Here is a 19,842-nt window from a genome sequence, read left to right as displayed (position 1 = left end):
AAGATATTTATATACTAATGATGAGCCTTTGTCAATATGAAGTAACAGATATATTTTCTGATGGTTAAAAAAAATGTTATAACACATTTTGATCATGTGATTGATGAGGGGGACTACGTACTTATATATATAACCAAACAAAATTTTCATTTGCATTGGCACATTATCAAGTATAGGATTATATGATGAACAAATTAATAATTATACACATGCATGTTACTTAGAAGCAAGGTTTCAATAATAGAGTATAGGAAAGAAGGGCCATTGAAAATTTCCCAGAAGTTTCGTGTTGTGTCGTTTCAACTTCTATGTTGTATGACGTTGACCCAAGATAAAGACTGTGCTGGTGTCTTATTATAACAATATGAATATCATTGCTTAATCAGATTAAAGAAAAGACTCGCATGCATTTATCTTTATCTGAAGTTATTAATTAAAAATTGTTAAATAATTTAATTTTATATATTTAACTAAATTAATATTTAATAATTATTCACTAATAATAATTTTAGTTAAAAATAATTCTACGTGAATTTTTACTTTAGAATAAATCAACAACAAATTAAAAGCATGCATTCTTATTGTGAATAAACTTAACCTGGCCGAAAAGAACAAATTAAACAAGAAGTTGATGATACGTATGCACTTTGCATTGGGTTCTTTTAAGCGCGTTTGGTTCGTTGTTGTTATCTCTGATCTTTTATGTTTTTATATATAATTATATTCTGGATTCAGATTCTGTTTAGTTTTTCTTTTTAACCAGAAAATCCAAGATTATGCGCCAAGGCAAGTATATATCCTCACATCATCTGTGTTTTATTTCATAACATCAACAATCTTGTTTCTACGTCAAAAGTACTTTAATTAACTACTACCACAGTACCACTTGCATTTTTATATAAATCTTCTTTTTCATTATTTACATTGAATATGTTACTTTTTTATAGTTTATCTTTTCCTTGAAAGGCATTTATGCGACGTGTACTTGAAGAAAGAAGTCATAGATTATGTTAAATTTTTTTTATATATTTTTTATTTTGTATCATGAATTTTAAAGGTTCTTCTTGCTAAATTAGAAAAATACTTATTATAAAAAATTTAAACTAAGTTAGTTTAATGGTTGTAAGCTTAGTTAAAAATTTGTACGTTTTTTGATAGAATTAAAAAGAATCTTAAAAAATTAATGAATGTAATTTTTTTGAAATTATTATAGTAAAAATTCTATTATTATTGTGATAGAAACTGAATGTATGTCACATTACACTAAGTAGATGAATTAGAATATATGGTAGTATTAGCTTCTTTTTTTTACTTTATTTTTATAAAATAAAGAAAGAATTTAGAGGAAATTACAGTATAAGTCAACTCTTCTTTTTTATTTTTAATTTTAAAATTCAAAAAATTAAGATAGTGAAGAGTTGTGTTTTTTTTTTTTGTAATGGACCTGTTTTTTAACTAGTTGGCTCGAGTTGACTACACTCTTAGTTAGTTCCTAACAGAATCGTGAAATAAATTATCTCTAACCTAATCATGTTAATAGACTCTATAATAACTAAGTGAGAAAGTCTAGGGAGTCATCACTTTTATTAAAATTTGGCCAGTACTTAACCAGTAAAAAAAAGTAATTCCACACTTTTAGTTGAAATCTTACACCATTAAAAATACCTATCTGTCCACCTTTAAGTCGCATCTCAGAAAACTTTTCAATTCATTTCACGCTACCAACACCCGACTGCAAGATTGGCCCCTGAACTAAGAAAACTTACGGTCATTCAACTCTAAATCCACCAACTCCATATCCTATATCTAACTTCTAAAATCTTTCACTGCTGCTGTTAATATACTGGCTCCTTTTCTCTCATCCACGGTCACAATCTCATTAAAGTCACCCATATAACAAATTGAAACTTGACATAATAATTTAAAATAAAACTCAACTCTTTCCCCACAGTCAGTTTGTCCTCTCTAGTATGCACACTACACACTAAGCAAAGCGCACAATTAAACCTATTATTCGTTAACACCCTTTCCATGCACAACCATTATTTCCTTTATAACAATTACTCAACTTAAACATCATATCATCCCACATCAACAATAAACCCCCCAAAAACAACACCTGATCCCACAAGGGAACTATATATATGTATGTTAGAAACCGATCAAACCGTGTGTCTTGTTGATTATCACACACCAAAGAGATCAGAACTTGCTTGCTTGTACACAGAGCAAAGAGCATTCTGTTACTTTCTGAATTCTCAGAGTAGTGTGCAGTGGAAATTAAAGAAAAATGAAAATTTATAATTTAAACAATAATTTTAATTAAATTAAACATTTGCTACTTATTAATTAACATAAACATATACCTTGCCTTACTGAGTCACCAAAACAAATATACCTTGCCTTAATTATATTAGTTCTATGTCCCACCTGATAAAAACAAAGGAAGGTTCAAGGAAAAAAAAAGGCTTCATATGCAAGAATAATTAAATAGAGAGAGTCTATGCAATTAAAAGTGGTTATCCAATTAGTTTGCTCTTTCATGCATTTTTGCTCCTACCCTTCATACTATAAGGTAAAGATATACAATTTTGCTCTTTTTAAATTTCCCTTGTCATTCTCTAAACTGTTAATTAAGACTTATTATATAAAAATAAATAACATTATTGAAAACATAACATACTGTTATTTTTTTCAGCTAAAGCAGCTACATTAAGCATAACCTTTTTCTTCTTGTTCAAACTTATCTTTTGACAAACAAATTAAATTGACAAATCAGTATTTTGACACACATAATACAACTTTGGATGCTTGCTTTTCGACTATATATTAATTAGTTGCTGATCCATATTCACATTAATTTCATTGGTATATATAAATTCTCATCAGTTATTTTTTCCTTAAGCATCTAGCTGCATATCTTAAGGTATAACTAGCTATACCTTTTCTTAATTCTATATTTCTTACTCATGTTGAATGTGATCAAGATTATGATGCATTTATATAATATTTGTCTCTTGAGTTTTTGGTCATGATGGCATGTTAATTAAGGTGATTCTTCTTATTCTTCATACTTCTTAATTGGCTACAAAATATACATTATTTTTGTATGTTCGTTATTGTCTCTTCACATATGTGATGAGATGTTATGTACCATATATATAATACTATGTTCATAACCAAGAGAATTATTTAATTTATACCAAATTGCTTTTTCTAAAATGAAAGAGACAAGTATATATAATATTATTACAACTAATAACGAATACTATAAAAATTTGTTAAATTTTTCTGCCGACTGAATCTGCATTCAGCACTTTGGCTGGGGTCATGCACGAATAACACATGCTATATATACATATATGTGCGTAAGTTCTATCTATATATATGTAATCTGTGACACACATGCATCATCTATTACATTTTCTTCGTATCTTGATTGTGTGATTCTAACCACCACACCGTTCGTTATTCTATACAGGTAATTATTTTTTAGTTGTTTGAAAAAAAAATGTCCATAATTTCAACTTTTGAGTTTATTTATTTTAGCTCCATCATGTGAACCTTGACTTCTTTTTCCAAATTTCCATCAACATTAATGGAATATGTCGTGTCCTACTCCTACGGCCATTAGTTACGAAATGGCTTGTCTCACTTATCCTCAGCTTTGATGTTACCCTTCATGACATATTATTAAACATCAAAATAATTTTCTATTTCATGTTCACTGATACGATCTTCTCTTTATATATTAAATTAAAAATATTCATCGACTTATATTAATATGAGGAGTGCTAGGGGTAAGCAATTTTTGTGTTTTGTAATCATCAATTGACCATCAATAATATTTTTAATAGGGTGAGATCACTCACTTTTTTCTTGATGGTTAAGTGCTGGTCACAAAATACAACAATTATTGGCCAGTAAACTTTTTCTTTAAATATATAAAAGAGTGATTACTTCCGTAAAGTATCCACTACATATTTATAAAGTAAGAGTTTTACTAAAAAGAAATCAAATAAAAAAATAACATAAAATTAGAAAATAATATATTTAGCTAATTTAAAATTTTAAGATGTTAAGTTAATAGATTTTTTATTTTATAATTTTTTTTTATTTTTTTCAATATGTGACTAATTTATAACCCTCTTCACATTTACTTATAAAACTAAAAATTACTTATTCAACAAAATTTCTTCAAGAATAGTTATATAGTTATAAAGATAACTTCAAATGAACAATCATGTATAACATAAGGTGCATGCTAATGCTCTATATATATTTATCTAATTTATTAAAAAAATAAAAGTTAATATTTAATTTAAAAATATAAAAATAAATAATTTTTAAATATTTAAAAATTATAATAAAAAACAAGTTTCGGCAATTTCGACACTAAATTACAGGCATCAAAGAATTCGCCACATAGTTTGCTAGCGATTAATTAGTTAAAGAGGTAAAATGACTACAATATCCCTATGGTTCTGAAACTCATATCATGTCATAGAGCAGTGGTGAGAATAGTGGAAAATGGAATGACTTGAAGCATGAGACTCTAGACTTTAGACTTTAGAGGAGTGCATAGAAAAAATGGTGTCACAGGTTCCGATCTTCTCAGAATTTGAACAAGTCGTTAGAAATAAGCTAACAATAATAAAGAAAGAGTGGAATATATTCTTAGCGTGGTGGATACTTCCCTTGAATCTACAACTTCCACCCGTGATTCCTGAGAAAACCAATAACATTAGAAAAGTATCTCTCTTTTAAAATTAAATGCCAAATTTAAACGCTTTGTTAATTAATCTCGTCGTTTCTTGTTTGTATGAATGGTTGAAGAGCAATCGACGAAGATAAGGAAGAAGATCGTACCACAGATTAAGACAACGCTGCTATCACTGTCACTGTTAAAATCTACTCTTCTCTAATTTTACTGGTAAGTCAACAAAGACTATTTAATTTAATTGTCAATGCTCACTATTACTCACCGTTAAATTGATTTAATTTGCTAATTGCAATTGAAATGATGGTTGATGGAGAATAATGATAATGCCACTATGAACGAATACGATAGAGTAACATACAGTGTGATCTCTCCTGCGACAGTTATTGGAAGAAGCATGAGTTATGGAAAGGACGACATAGAAGCTCCTCGGAGCTCCGGTGACATCGACGACGGAGGCTCCTCCTCCAGTCCCTTTGATATTGCCAGAACAAAAGATGCTTCCGTTCAACGACTCAAGCGTTGGAGGGTATATCTCTATATCCCTTTCTCCTCTTAATAATTTTTATATTCATTCATTTTCTTTTGTCTTTTTAAAATTCAGTGTTTGATATATTATATTCATTTGAAAATAGAGGTACCAGTTAAAAAACAAGAAGCTGAAATATTTTAGGATTATTTAATCCTTAGTGTTCTGGGATTTGCAGAGCAAGTTTATAGAAACCCCTCTCTCATAAATTTGCCATTGATTCTGAGGTCCACAGTTGTAGTTTTTAAGATATGAGATTAAACTAGGTTCTTTCATTTATCTTCTTTAACTTTTTCCCCCCTTTTTCTTACTATAAAATTTGACAAAATGAGAGAAGCATTTGACTATTTTGAACTTTGAGGCATTGAAAAAAGTGAAGTAATTACATGATATAAGCTCCACTTAGCACAATATTTGGGATCTCTGGTTCTATTAATATCAGCTTGCGATTTGTGAATCTCTTCCAAAACATTGTACACCAGAGAATAGGAACAGGTGAAATTCTTGGGGGCTAACTTTGCTCTGGTGCCTTTGCTTTATCAAAATTGGATCAGCATCGTAGGAAGTGTTACATGGAATACTTTTCTATATTTACAAGGAACAAACATGTTGTTCTGTCAAGAATAACAACAGCACTCCAGGATTCTTTCTGTACAAACAGAACCGGCAGAACATCTCAAGTTAAGAATTTTGTTGCATTCAATCCATGTTGCACCACATAGAACATGTCAACTGAGTTGTAGTTAAAGATGAATTGGACGCAGCAACCATTGTTCAATCAAATTGGGAAGCTCCAGTGAGATCAAACCGTATGTTTATTGCACAGTGCATACAAGATAATGTGCTTGTCTTCTTAGATTCATCTATATAAAGTGGGAGCAAGATAGGTCCAGTTTTTCATAAATTTTTGTTTTATCTACTTTTGATCTGAAGAGCAGTTCATGTCTTTAGAAAATTACATTCTTTTCCATAACTAAGAAAATTACTTCACTGGACCCTGTGGGATAAGGGATGATTTAAGTTTCCAGATATGGGATTCAATTATGACTGGTGGATTTGAATTCTATAAGATGGACGGATTTCCAGGTCTGATATATGTTATTGATAAAAATAAATAAAAAAAAAAAGAGAGAAGAAGATGGATAATGCTAATTTCTAATGGAAAAAACCAGGAGGATTATTCAACCATTAACGGTTATAAGTTATAACACCATAACACTAAGAGAGGCAAACTGTAGTTGAGACTAGGATATAAACATGAACAGCAATGTGAAAACTAGCAGTGGACAAAAGAAAAGGAAAAAAAAAAAAAACGTTTGCAGATATTACTTCTTTTGAAGTTGCAAATATGCCCTTCCGAAAAGTAGTTGGAAGTCACCAGAACAAATATAAACTTCACTTTGCAAAACTAGCAGATCCTTCATTGGACTTTAAGTTGCCATGAACTTATTATTTAGCAACATCAGTGTTTCTTGTTATGATTATATTAGCCTGTTTTATCAATGGCTAGTTCTATTTGATTATTCTGTTTTTTGCTGCTTTTAGGCTATGTATTAGTTTTCGTTTTCTGGAAGTTAGTGCTTTTCTAATGGCTAGACAAAAATTCTCTTCTTTTTTTAGCAAGCAGCGCTTGTGCTTAACGCTTCTCGCCGATTTCGCTACACCTTGGACCTGAAGAAAGAAGAAGAAAAGGAGCAAGTGCTGAGAAAGATTAGAGGGCATGTTCAAGTCATCAGAGTTTGGTTCCTTGGCTGGTTCTCTTTATAATTGCTCATCTATCAGACATTAAATGGATTTTAATTAATTATTCTTCCTATTAGGCAGCGTATCTTTTCAAGGAGTCTGCAAAAAAATTGAATAGTGGTGAGTCAATCTTCTCGTGATTATTTGTGTATAAATTGCAGTATACTAGTAGCTGATATGGTTGTCATTTTTTGTGGTTTATGGCTGCGTCATGATTTGTAAGAAGTGTCTTTATTACGGTGATACATAATAAATGGTATCTTAAGTATTATCTTATTCTTAAGTTGTTGCTAGGATATCAGTATAACCAATTATCAGTGATGATCTTGTTCGACCTTTATTACAATTATGTGTCCTACAATGGCTTGATCTAATATAAGTGTAGAGCCTATTCATGGGTCTTCTTTTTTCTCCCACTATTGATGATAATGTCTTTTAGAATTAGGAATCGCCCCACATCCTACAAGCACCACTGGAGAATTTCAAATTGGGCTAGAGTTACTTTCTTCAATTGCAAGGGATCATAATACTGCTACCCTGCAAGAAAAAGGAGGGGTAAGTGTGCCAATAATAGTTCTTTCTTAAATTGGTAATCCAATTTATTAGCGTTATAAATATTCATGCAATGCTTCTGAATCACATTTTAAGGTTGAAGGGATAGCAAGTTTGTTGGAGACCAATTTAGAAAAGGGGATTCAAGGTGATGACACTGACTTGTCAAGACGGACAAAGGCTTTTGGCTCGAACAACTATCCTCGAAAGAAAGGAAGAAGTTTCTTGGTAAAGTCTGGTGCACTCTGATATTGGATGGTCCGCTTATGGTTATTGGGCTGATGTCTTTGTTTATGTTGTCTATAACAGATGTTTGTTTGGGATGCTTGCAAGGATCTGACCTTGATTATTTTAATGGTAGCTGCTGCAGCTTCATTAGTACTGGGGATAAAATCTGAGGTGAGAAAACGTGGCAGAGTTATATTGTTCCTTTATAGCAGAAACAATGTATCCTATTAGGTATTCATCTTTGAACCAATCCATTTAATGGAGACTGGACTTGTCTCATCCATATTCCGTATTGACAAACAAACTTATGGTTCTTTAGCATACATTGGTTCAAATAATGTTAAGGTAAATTGCAATCTATTGGCAGTGTCAAGACCTGATCATTGCAGTCTAACTAAAATTTGCATTGTTTTTATTATTGTCTTTCGTCATCCCTTATACTTTGTAGCTGTACTTTCATTTTGTACCTATACCATCTCATGAATATGTTTTTAAATGTTGAGAAATAGGTTTTCATCCATAGAAGAATTAATTTTATATTTCAGGGTATTAAGGAAGGATGGTATGATGGTGGAAGCATTGCTTTTGCAGTTATTCTTGTTATTGTTGTTACAGGTACTATGCCAATATTTTGTCTTTGTAAAATTTCTAATAAATCATTCAAACATGTTCTATGGTTCTGTTTCTCAACTTGATTTTTTTATATAACTTTGTTATATATTATGGAGGTTATCACTTATCACAATAGTTACATCTGTAGTAATATTATCGTTTGAAGTTTGAAGTGCGCATCACTCTCTTTCTTTCTCCGCTTCCTTTTGTAGCTATAAGTGATTATAAGCAGTCTCTTCAGTTTCGGGACCTAAATGAGGAGAAGAGAAACATTCGTTTGGAGGTTTGATTTTTTGCTTCTCTGTACTTCTTTATTATTACTATTATTATCATAGCATCCTCCTTATCATATTTATATATATTTTTTTTCAACCCTTAAATTTTCTCTCTGCATGAGAAGGTAATTAGAGGAGGTAGAAGAGTTGAGATCTCAATCTATGATATTGTTGTTGGTGATGTCATACCCCTTAACATTGGTGACCAGGTACATGAGTTCATCTTCTGTGATTTTTGCACATCGTGCCTGATGGTTACTTAATGCTTATCCTTCTTGTTATTTAGTTTATACCTGATTTTTCTAGGTCCCTGCTGATGGAATTTTGATCGTCGGTCACTCTCTTGCAGTTGATGAATCTAGTATGACTGGGGAGAGCAATATTGTAAGTGTTTTTTTTCCATTATGTGCTGAATAAGAAAAATTACTTGTCTCATTTCTTAAGCTTGATAATCATTTTCCTTTTTGCAGGTTGAAAAGAATTCTAAGAACCCTATTCTGATATCTGGTTGTAAAGTTGCAGATGGCAATGGTCTTATGCTCGTAATGTTTTACTTTCTTTTGCCATGTGTGTGTCTATATATATATATATATATATATATATATAGAGAGAGAGAGAGAGAGAGGTGCAATTATTCTTAGGGCATCAAAATGCATGCACATATTGTATTGATGATGGGATTTCATTCACATTTTGATTCTTGAAACAACTGAGTCCAAAAATTTGGAGGGATAAAAATGTTAGATAAAATGAACCATCAATAATTCAATATATTAAAATTGACCATATTTTTCCTTGGATTTAGTTCCTATGTTTTATTGATTATACAGCCCTTTTTGCTGATTTTTCATTTTTGGTTAATTCCTTTATTAAGGTAACGGCTGTTGGTATTAATACCGAATGGGGGCTTCTAATGGCTAACATTTCAGAAGACAATGGTGAAGAAACACCTTTGCAGGTACGCTTTCTACTTGTGCTTTCTTTGAGTTCCTGCACCTTTTGGCTGTTCACCTATATAAGTTCTCAATATAGGTACGCTTGAATGGTCTTGCCACCTTCATTGGTATAATTGGGCTCTCTGTGGCTGTCATCGTTCTGGTTGTGCTACTGGCCAGGTTGCTATCTGTTTCTTTGTATATTCAAGTTTAACCTTTTACAAATACTGCATTGGTGTTTGGCAAATTTTAAAATCATTTATTAAGTTATCATTTGCTAAATGTTAGTCTAGTTGGTTGCCAAAATGGGACTCTACAGACCACAAGAATACTTTCTCGTATTGAGACTTGAGTGGATTACTGTCTCAAAAGTGAAATGACAGGACTATCTGCCAATGATCAAACTCTTCCAAAGTGAGGTGGTTGGTAAAGTGAGAAAATGAAGATCTAATCACTCTTGAATTAAGGTAATTCAATAGTGATTAACTTCTCATTTTTTCACTTTACCAATCTCGTCACTTTAGAGGATCCTTTTCCATCTGCCAAAAACTCTATTTTAAGTTGCAATTTTTCAATTTAGTGAAGATTTGGTCATGCATGTCTCTGAAATGGCAGTTCATAAGCACAGGTATTTCTCTGGGCATTCTAGAAACCCAGATGGAAGTGTTCAATTTACAGCTGGCAAGACTAAACTCAGTACTGCAATTGATGGAGCAATAAAGATAGTCACTGTTGCGGTATGTGCACTGATAAGTACTGGACTACCGAAACATGCATGATCTGTTAGCCACTTGTGTTCATATTCATAAACTGTTATTGGCTTTGAAATTAATACATTTGAGGTGATTCTAAATCTGTAACACATTGAATATATAGGTCACTATTGTAGTGGTTGCAGTACCTGAAGGACTCCCTTTAGCAGTTACCTTAACGTAAGTTCCTAATTTTTTAACTGAATTTCTAGCCTCCCCCCTCACTCTTCTAGTTTTCACTTGTGTTTGTCTTGGCAAATCTTTCGACATACTATAGTATGTTACAGTTATTCTCTTTGTCATTCTTTTAGAATGTCATTTCTCTCTATTAAAACTTTGTCCATCAACTGTCTTACAGACTTGCCTACTCTATGAGAAAAATGATGGCAGATAAAGCTTTGGTATGCTGAATTTTGTTTGTGCTATTGGATTTTGACATAACTATTTCAGACGGACTATTTTATATAAGTTCAATGAATTGCAGGTACGTAGGCTTTCTGCCTGTGAGACTATGGGCTCAGCCACAACTATTTGCAGTGATAAGACTGGAACATTGACTATGAATCAGGTTAGTTGGGATGCAGTATATAAACCTGATTTAGATTTATGGTATGTTACATAAAAGAAAGTTGCAAATATTGCCATTTTGCTCTGGCATGTTTGCTTCATAGCTTATGACAAGAAGGAAGTCCTTTAGCATTTAATATTTGGAGTTCAACACTTAAACTAGCCGATCGCTATGATATCTTATACCAACTTAAATAGGGAGCAGAATGTTTTCTGTGTGTTGACCACTAACAGCTTACTTTGGTTGAATATTTTGAGGAAGAAGTTCATTTCTGTTGGCATTGTTGGAGATAATTGTGTGTCTAGCTGAGTTTCATTTCACCTAAATTTTGAGACAGATGACTGTGGTTGAGGCTATCATTGGTGGGGAGAACATTGATCCTCCTCACGAGAAGTCAAAGCTCAAACCTGTACTCTGCTCGTTGCTGGTTGAAGGAGTTGCACAGAACACCAATGGCAGTGTTTTTGTACCTGAGGTATGCTAGAATTCTTTTTTATCTTTTTTTTTTCCATTCCTACAATAATGGCCTACTTGAGTGGTTCAACTACATTCTGCGTGATTCTGTTTTTCACAGGGTAGTAACAATGTTGAGGTTTCTGGATCACCAACGGAGAAGGCAATTTTACATTGGGCTGTTCAGGTATGTTTTGAAACTTCTTCATTTCTCTCTTTTTCTAGGATTTTTGGGTATTAACAACTGGTTATGACTGTTATATGACCTATCAGCTTGGGATGAATTTTAAAGCCGCTAGAGCAGAATCATCAATTATTCATGTCTTCCCATTCAATTCAGATAAAAAACGAGGCGGGGTTGCAGTACAGACGGTACCATCTTAATGAAATTTTTACTATAAAATGTCAATACTTTTCAATATCTTGTTTGTCATCCAATTCACTATTACTAAGAATTTTACACTTCTTTGCAGACTGAATCTGAAATCCATATACATTGGAAAGGGGCTGCTGAGATAGTCCTAGGCTGCTGTACACAGTATATGGATGTAAATGATCACTTAATAGAGATGGATGAAGGAAAGGTATGACAAAATAGTTTACATATTGATATCAATAACTAATTAATTTGCTTTTCCCGTTTTGCATCCTCTTTTTCTCTCTATCATTTGTCTTTATATAACTTTCACTAATTTGGTATTCGCAATTTGCCTCATCTTTTTTTCATTTTATTGTGTACTTAAAAGTGCAAATAATAGTACTGTATGATATATTTGGACGACATTTAACAGTAAAATGTCTTGTCCTGTTTTGGTAAAGTTCTTCTGAGGAAAGTTTTTCTGGTTTGCAGATGAACTATTTTAGAAGAGCTATTGAAGATATGGCTTCTCGTAGTCTACGGTGTGTTGCCATTGCGTATAGATTATATGAAATGGAGAAAGTTCCAACCAGTGAAGACCTTGCTCACTGGTCATTACCTGAGGATAATCTCATCTTATTGGCTATTGTTGGTCTGAAGGTATTTCTTTCCTCTAAAATAGTACTTCCCTCTTCATCTGTTATATTATCAGTATCATAAAATACTGTCCTGACTGTGCTCTTTTGGTATGCTGTATGATCATGATTTTCCTCTTCTGAAGTAGAACCTCGTTAGCACATTGTTCATATTTTCCCTTTCATCATGGACTCAACTTTGTTGAATTTCTCCCAGCAGATTATTTTTAATATTGTGTTTTAACTCGTACATTTTTGTTCACATTCAAAATCTTCTACCTATATTGTGCTAGGAGGTTGAGTATCTTTACTTGTTGATTTCTATCATTTCAGTTTGTTCTTGTTGTTTCTTATATCAAATATTCCTTTGAAATGCAGGATCCTTGTCGACCTGGTGTGAAAGATGCGGTGAAACTTTGCCAGAAAGCTGGAGTTAAGGTATTATTAATACATGCCTTTGATGTTGAAAAAAATGGAGGATTTTGCCACATGAATTATTAGAAATAACTAAGGAATTGCTTCTGATGACTTTAAGTTAGTTTGCAAAGATCAATTTATCTATTATTAGCCACTTTAGATCTTCAATGTTCTGGTGACTGAAATTATTTTGCCTAAAAATTGGAATGTGCTTTGCATATATAGTTTTCTATGTAAAACGTTGTTGATTTATTTGGTTTGGTTTCTAATCCTAGGTAAAAATGGTCACCGGTGACAATGTCAAAACTGCAACAGCAATTGCCGTGGAATGTGGAATACTTAATTCATATTCCGAAGCTACAGAGCCATATGTCATCATTGAAGGAAAAGACTTCCGTGCGATGCAAGATGCAGAGAGATTAGAAATTGTTGAAAAGATATCAGTATTACTCAACTACTACAATAGCTTTTTGCTTGTGCTCATATAGTGATGTAGCTTCTCAACAAATTGATTGCCAATGCTGTGTAATAGGTTATGGGACGATCGTCTCCAAATGACAAGCTTTTGCTCGTGCAAGCACTGAGGAGGAAGGAGCATGTTGTTGCTGTAACTGGAGACGGAACTAATGATGCTCCTGCCTTACATGAGGTTTGTGCATCATTTTTCTTTTCCCACTTTTTGGGGCCTTGTTCATTTAGTGATAAGTACTCTCTATGAAGATGACAATAACTGACAGTTGCCAAGATTGTTTTTCCTACGTCTATTTCATATTCTGTTTGGATTCTTGGCAATAGAGTCTGAATAACAGTCGAAGACCCAAAAAAAATAAATAAAAAAGATTCTATTGGATCCATATTATGGAATCATATGACAAGTCCTCATATATGACATGATTCCGTTTCCTAGTTTCTAAGTTTGGATCTAAGGCTTGTTTTTATGTTGAAATTATACAAACTACTTTTGATTACTTTGGTTGTGATTGCGATTCTTTACTTTTTGGTATTCAGGCTGATATAGGTCTTGCAATGGGGATTCAAGGTACAGAAGTTGCGAAAGAGAGCTCTGATATCATTATATTGGATGACAATTTTGCTTCAGTTGTAAAGGTTAGTCCACTATTTATTCAGCGTGTAAACTGTTGCCAAATTATAGGTTTTGCATAGAATTGATATGCAATCTTGACATTGTTTAACATAAGATGATAATAATAAATTGATACCTGAAGCATAACTTTTGTTGCTTTCAATTTTCTCCAACAATGCAGGTTGTCAGGTGGGGGAGGTCTGTGTATGCAAATATTCAGAAATTTATCCAGTTTCAGCTTACAGTGAATATAGCAGCTCTTGTTATAAATGTTATTGCTGCATTTTCTTCCGGTGACGTACCACTAAATACAGTACAGGTATTACTGTCTATTAGTCTGTCATCGATTTTGTGTTCACTATTCAAGAGGCCATCCTTACAAGTTATATGTATGCTTTCCTCAACAGCTTCTGTGGGTAAATCTTATCATGGATACACTTGGAGCTCTAGCCTTGGCAACTGAACCACCAACTGATCATCTAATGGATCGTGATCCAATGGGTCGAAGGTCTAAAATGCCCCTTTATAAAGAACTTGGTGCCTTGAATCATGACTTTTTGTTCGATATGATATTTTAGTGTTGCATGGTACTTGAATATTTAAAGAACTGTAGACAATTCGGAAAGCCAATCCTTTTTCTGATTACTCTTTCTTTTGTAATGAGCTTTTAAGGGAAGGGAGGTTACCATACTCCAAGGTTGGAGCTGTCACGAGCCTTAGAAAGAGCTTACTAGTACTCTCAAATGACTTACTAAGGACCATCAGCAAGATTTAAATCAAGATCTTTATAAGAAAGAACTTTAAAGAGAGAAGTATATTGTACAACATAAAAACTGATATATATATATATATATATATATATATATAGGCAAAATACAATAATATCAGGGTACATGAACATAACATATCAATTTAATAATACTATGTGATTCCCTCTGAAAATAACCAGTAGCAAGAAGCCATGGAGATACTTGTGAGCACCAAGTTTTTGTGTTCTTGCCTGTATTTTCAAATATATTTCGGAGAATCGACCTATACTTAGTAGGCAGCTCCATTATCATAACATCTGATGCTGTGCTATGTGCTGGGGTAGATTCCATCTACAGAAGTTGATAATATCTTTTTTGCTTTTCAGAGAACCTCTTATATCAAATATTATGTGGAGGAATCTGCTGATACAGGTGAATGCTCTTTCACAACTAGTAGCGCCCCTCTCATTTTAAATACAGGGGATTTTTTTTAAGTTCGCTAAGCTACAAACAACCAACTAATGAGTGTTAAAGTAAAACTATAATGCATTGCTTCACCATTGCTTCAGTGGATGTCATTTTATTTCTATTGTCTACATATATCCGTGTAATGGTTGGAACCTTTCAGGCAATTTACCAAGTGTCTGTCCTACTTATACTCAATTTCCGAGGCATTTCCATACTGAATTTGGCACACAAGTCCAGTGACCACGCACTCAAAGTGAAGGACACTTTGATATTCAATGCCTTTGTTCTCTGTCAAGTAAGTACTTACCGTATTGAACTAATTCTGAGGCCTAACTTAATCTGGTGCTAAAATTTACTCTCTTTCTTTAGAAGATTGAGAAAATAAGGATTGAACTCTATAAGTATCACTTGGGTTATAAATGTTCTAATACATTGTAAATCATCCTTGTCAAAAGGTTTTGTTGTTAAGCTATTGTAGCACGGCCATATATTTCATCTTCGAATTCTCATTTAAATGATGAGAAAGAAAACATACTTCCAAAATTGCAGGTTTTTAATGAATTTAATGCCCGCAAGCCGGATGAGTTCAATATATTCAAGGGAGTCACAAGAAACTACCTCTTTATGGGGATAGTGGCATTAACTGTAGTACTTCAGGTTGGTCTTGTTTGAACTCTTGGCTGAGCATTTGGTCTTTATTCATGAAATATTCTTATATTTTAGGACGAATGTAAACTTTCTTTCTTTATTTGTTTTCAGATCATCATCATTGAATTTCTAGAAAAGTTCGTTAAAACAGTCAAGCTAACTTGGCAACAGTGGCTCATTTGTGTCATCATTGGATTTATCAGGTCAGTTTTCAACGAGTTTGTTTACACTAGAGAGAGATTAATGCACTTATGGTAACTGAGAAGAGTTGCTTCATCATGTACATATATATGTTTATATCATTTCTTTTCCCATCACTTTCAGCTGGCCTCTTGCTGTGGTTGGAAAACTGATACCAGTACCAGAAAAGCAGCTCAGTAACTCTTTTAGGAAGTGTACTAACCGTGTTCGAAGGTGTTTTTGTAGACCAGAAAAACTGTGAAGCTTCTGAAGAGAGTCATGTATAGGTGTCTAGCTGGTTTTCTCTCGTGCGTGCAATTTCTTTTATTTTGACTTGATAGCTTACATTCTTAATGGTAAATGGTATACTGTTGTACAAATAGTTTTAACATGTATATGGTCTTTTTTCTTTTCTTTTTTTTCCCTATTTTTTTTATTACTGTATTTTGTGAGCCTGATAAACACCAATTCATAATTTCTTATATGTGGAAAGTTACAGATATTTGATTATTATTTCAATTTTAGCTGCTTGCCCAAGATTTGATGAGTTTTGCAGACCAGCCACCACCCACCAGTGCCCTTATTTCTCCTTATTTGGGTTCAACCCTGATTAAGTTTAGGGTGCACATGTGAAAAACCTAGCCTCTCTACGCCTTAAAGCATCTTGAATCATTCAAAGGAAAAAAATAAAATAAATAAACAATGGTGTCAGCAATTTGCATGCAGAATTTAACACCACTACTATTGCAAATGGAGTAATTGCATGCATGGCATGCATCAAATTCAAATTCACACACACATACCTAGTCATGGAATTTATTTTTTTAGGTTTTCATAAAGCAGACAATGAAAATGGTGCATGGCCTGCTCAACTTTAGGGGCATACCTACCCACATAATATGCCGGGGATTGGAGACCCTTCTGAACACCTTCACACAGCACAATATCTTCTATCTGATCATCAACAAGAACAGCCAAATATACTACTTCAGTACTATGTTATGACACTTTGAAAATTTCTATCAAACCTAGGAAACTAACATTTGTACCTGCACTTTCTCACTGTCTTGTAAACTTAACTCTATGAAATCCTTGTCATGCTACTCAGCCAAAGAAGAATGTTAGACAGAAGAAAAGTTTCGACCCTTCAACGAACTATGGAGACAATGAGATCAAGTCCAAACAAGAAAATAATTATTTTTTGCATTTCCATGGAACCATTCAAAGTATGAAAAGCAAAGTTCCAGACTTCATATTTCTTAACATGATTACAGTCACTAACCCTGCTCAAATGCTATTTATCTTGGTGCCAAATTATCTTCCCACCATATGCAGAGGGTGAGAAACTATCAACACAAGGTTTATTATAACAGATTGAGAGAGGAATACCAATGCCGAAAAAGGGTATAATATCAGGCAGATGCATGACTTGAAATTACCTTTAGAGAGTGTTCAAGATAGTAATCAAATACCACTTGACATTTGTTGGGTCCTAGTGGAAGTACAAGATTGGTGTCCATCCAAGGTCCATACCTGTCATGCCACCAGTAAACACAACTTGTTATAAAAAGAAAGCATGCTGATTTGCAAAACGAATACAAGGAAGGAAGATGGCTGTTTATTGTTTTATCATCCATAAAAGTAATATCATCGGGACTAAAAAGAAGATCAACCAATTGCCCAAATAACAAAGCAGGAACCTATTAATCATGAAGTTTGGGTAAATGAAAGCATATATAGCTTTTCTTCCAAGTCGGTCGTAATTGTCTTTGCTTTTCCCTGAGCTGCCTTCACAACTTTGGATGCTAACTCTTTCAAATATCTGTTTCATTCATAAGAACCCTTCAGTAAGCAATCCGTGATAACCAGAGGTCCAGAAATCCAATTCTAGGAGTATCATAATATCTTTTTTTTTTTGCTTAATATAGCACATTAATTAGATCTAACAAAATGATATTCTGGGGGGTGGGAGATATATCATGATAAAGTACATTGTATTATAAATGATATTTTGATAAAGGGTAGCAAAGAAGCATACTGTGGTAGAATAAGAATCAAACTTAAGACCGGATGCTAAGCCTTTATGTGCATAAGGAACATGATAGCCACCATCCAAGTAGTTATCGCAGAATACCTGTAAAAAAGAAGAAAGTTTCAATTTTCAAACATACCTTCGAGTTGGGCCAATTATGATCAGTTACGCCAAGAGATCCATACCTTCCAATTGCACTCAATGGTGTATTCACGTCTACAAACATAACTTAGCGGAGAATCAATTCCGTTGGTACTCAATATTTCTGAACAGCTACCAAGCCATTCTTTTGCTACATAAGTACTATCAATTTCCGTCAGAGGAAGACTCTCTTTTTCGAGATTGAGAAGAATGAAAGGTCCCCAGGTAGATACTTTAATTGGTATAAGCCCAAAATCCTATCTTTCAAGGTTAGAGAAATCAGCCACCCCAAACACATTGAACAACAGATAAATTAGAATAATAATTCAGAACTCAGAACTTCATACCTTTACATTGAAGTTCCGCATTCCTGATATCCTAGTTGCCTTAAGAAGTGCCCCACTTAACCCATACGTCCATCCCTGAAGAAATAATTGCCTTTCATCATATCTAATTAAAAACAATTATGCTAGGTGTACACTAAAATCAGCCAACAATATCAGCCACATCCACAAGTATAAAATACATGCTGGAATACAAAATACACATTGTGAATAAGTTAAACATCACATATATTTATACACAAATACATGGTGGCTGATTTTGGTGTACAAATATCATTTTTGAACTAAAAAATATGCATAGTGAGTTCTACAAGTGAACTCACATGGTATGGGCAGACAAAGCAGGACTTGTGTCCACTTCCAGAAGCAAGAAGAGAGGCATGATGTCGACACACATTGTGAAAGGCTTGAAGCTTCCCACTCTCATCTCGACAGACCACAAATTCCACATCTCCTAGTCTATAATAAATTATCCTCCAATTGGTTCTTAGAAACTTGGAAGAAAAGAAAGTGAGCAGAGTGCACAACTTAATAATTGACCTCTAAACACCCTTTTCCCCCTTCCAAGAACCAAATGGAGCAACAATTAGCCTACTTTTCTACACCAACATATCTAAAGGACAAATCCAGCTGAATTAAAAGTAAGATTAGATCACAAAAAAAGAAAAAAAAAAGTTAACCTTCCAGTGAAAAAGCTATTGAGATCCTTTATCTGCTCTGTTGATCCTGGTTAGTAAAACCAATTTAATATTTAGAAATTCTAGGAACGAATAGGAAAATCTAGGATACAGTAACCCAGTACACATTTGATGATATATTCAAATACAAATAAAGGTAATAAATTGGAGTGAAAAATTCTTCATTTTCACATGGTTAACAAAAAGTTAGAAACTTTAGAGAAGCAGAAACTGACCGACAGCTTGCCAGCCTCGGTAGAAGATGCGATGGAGCTCAAGTTGGAAGAAAGAAATGTCAGTGTACCATGATGTTGGGGGTGTCACAGCTTCTTCTATGGGAATCTTAGGATTGAACTCTGACACTAAAACCTCTGCTTCTGAAGAATTGCGAGCAGAGCAACAAGCGATGATCGATGTTGCAGCTGTTTTGTTGTGAAAATTAAGGTTGTGAGAACTTCGTTGTCGTCGGAGTTTAGGGATAAAGGGGGTGAGTTGCATGGTCACCGCCATTTGCACATGCATAGATAATTAGATAGCGTTCGGCGTGTTTTCCAATGAATGATGTTGCTCGAGTGAAGTAGCAACCCGGTCCCTATCCATTTTTAAGAATGACAACGTCCATCCCTCAAAATAAAATCGATTCACTTCGGTTCCTGTCTTCTGATTCCGTCACGCAATTTTTGTAGGTATTTTTTCGTCAACTCTAAATGAAAAATACTGACGTGTCAGATTCAAAAATGGA

General features: G+C 33.5%; 2 protein-coding genes across 9 annotated transcripts; one reads left to right on the top strand and one right to left on the bottom strand.

The window, feature by feature from the left end:
• The first annotated feature begins 2,869 nt into the window (after nucleotides 1-2,869).
• On the top strand, nucleotides 2,870-16,430 carry LOC130967482 (calcium-transporting ATPase 10, plasma membrane-type-like). 7 transcript variants are annotated; one of them, XM_057892394.1, is made up of 35 exons: nucleotides 2,870-2,926; nucleotides 4,837-4,933; nucleotides 5,104-5,249; nucleotides 6,870-6,986; nucleotides 7,070-7,112; nucleotides 7,432-7,547; nucleotides 7,641-7,772; nucleotides 7,854-7,943; nucleotides 8,318-8,387; nucleotides 8,597-8,667; nucleotides 8,785-8,868; nucleotides 8,966-9,043; nucleotides 9,130-9,201; nucleotides 9,534-9,617; nucleotides 9,692-9,774; nucleotides 10,223-10,331; nucleotides 10,471-10,526; nucleotides 10,705-10,747; nucleotides 10,831-10,914; nucleotides 11,252-11,389; nucleotides 11,489-11,554; nucleotides 11,641-11,739; nucleotides 11,841-11,951; nucleotides 12,218-12,385; nucleotides 12,739-12,798; nucleotides 13,053-13,220; nucleotides 13,310-13,426; nucleotides 13,786-13,884; nucleotides 14,043-14,180; nucleotides 14,269-14,369; nucleotides 14,997-15,042; nucleotides 15,239-15,373; nucleotides 15,628-15,735; nucleotides 15,838-15,929; nucleotides 16,051-16,430. In XM_057892394.1, exons 3-35 carry the CDS (start codon nucleotides 5,118-5,120, stop codon nucleotides 16,166-16,168), a joined length of 3,228 nt encoding a protein of 1,075 aa, XP_057748377.1. In that variant the 5' UTR covers nucleotides 2,870-2,926; nucleotides 4,837-4,933; nucleotides 5,104-5,117; the 3' UTR covers nucleotides 16,169-16,430. The 7 variants fall into 7 exon arrangements, with proteins under 7 accessions (XP_057748377.1, XP_057748370.1, XP_057748362.1 ...); XM_057892387.1 differs by lacking the exon at nucleotides 2,870-2,926 and adding an exon at nucleotides 3,389-3,481; XM_057892379.1 differs by lacking the exon at nucleotides 2,870-2,926 and adding an exon at nucleotides 4,393-4,752.
• A 124-nt stretch (nucleotides 16,431-16,554) lies between these two features.
• On the bottom strand, nucleotides 16,555-19,638 carry LOC130967518 (choline monooxygenase, chloroplastic). Of its 2 annotated transcripts, none has more exons than XR_009081366.1 (10): nucleotides 19,337-19,638; nucleotides 19,104-19,149; nucleotides 18,747-18,882; nucleotides 18,427-18,501; nucleotides 18,124-18,336; nucleotides 17,945-18,040; nucleotides 17,607-17,728; nucleotides 17,346-17,439; nucleotides 16,956-17,061; nucleotides 16,555-16,860 (listed from the first exon to the last, which is right to left on the bottom strand). XR_009081366.1 is itself a non-coding variant. In XM_057892413.1 (10 exons), exons 1-10 carry the CDS (start codon nucleotides 19,620-19,622, stop codon nucleotides 16,723-16,725), a joined length of 1,257 nt encoding a protein of 418 aa, XP_057748396.1. In that variant the 5' UTR covers nucleotides 19,623-19,638; the 3' UTR covers nucleotides 16,555-16,722. The 2 variants fall into 2 exon arrangements, 1 of the variants encoding a protein (XP_057748396.1); XM_057892413.1 differs by having other exon boundaries at nucleotides 16,956-17,006.
• Between the last annotated feature and the right edge of the window lie 204 nt (nucleotides 19,639-19,842).

Source organism: Arachis stenosperma, chromosome 1 (genome assembly GCF_014773155.1).
Source record: "Arachis stenosperma cultivar V10309 chromosome 1, arast.V10309.gnm1.PFL2, whole genome shotgun sequence".
In the NCBI taxonomy this organism is placed as follows: Eukaryota; Viridiplantae; Streptophyta; class Magnoliopsida; order Fabales; family Fabaceae; genus Arachis; species Arachis stenosperma.
This window is presented reverse-complemented; position numbering and strand designations above follow the sequence as displayed.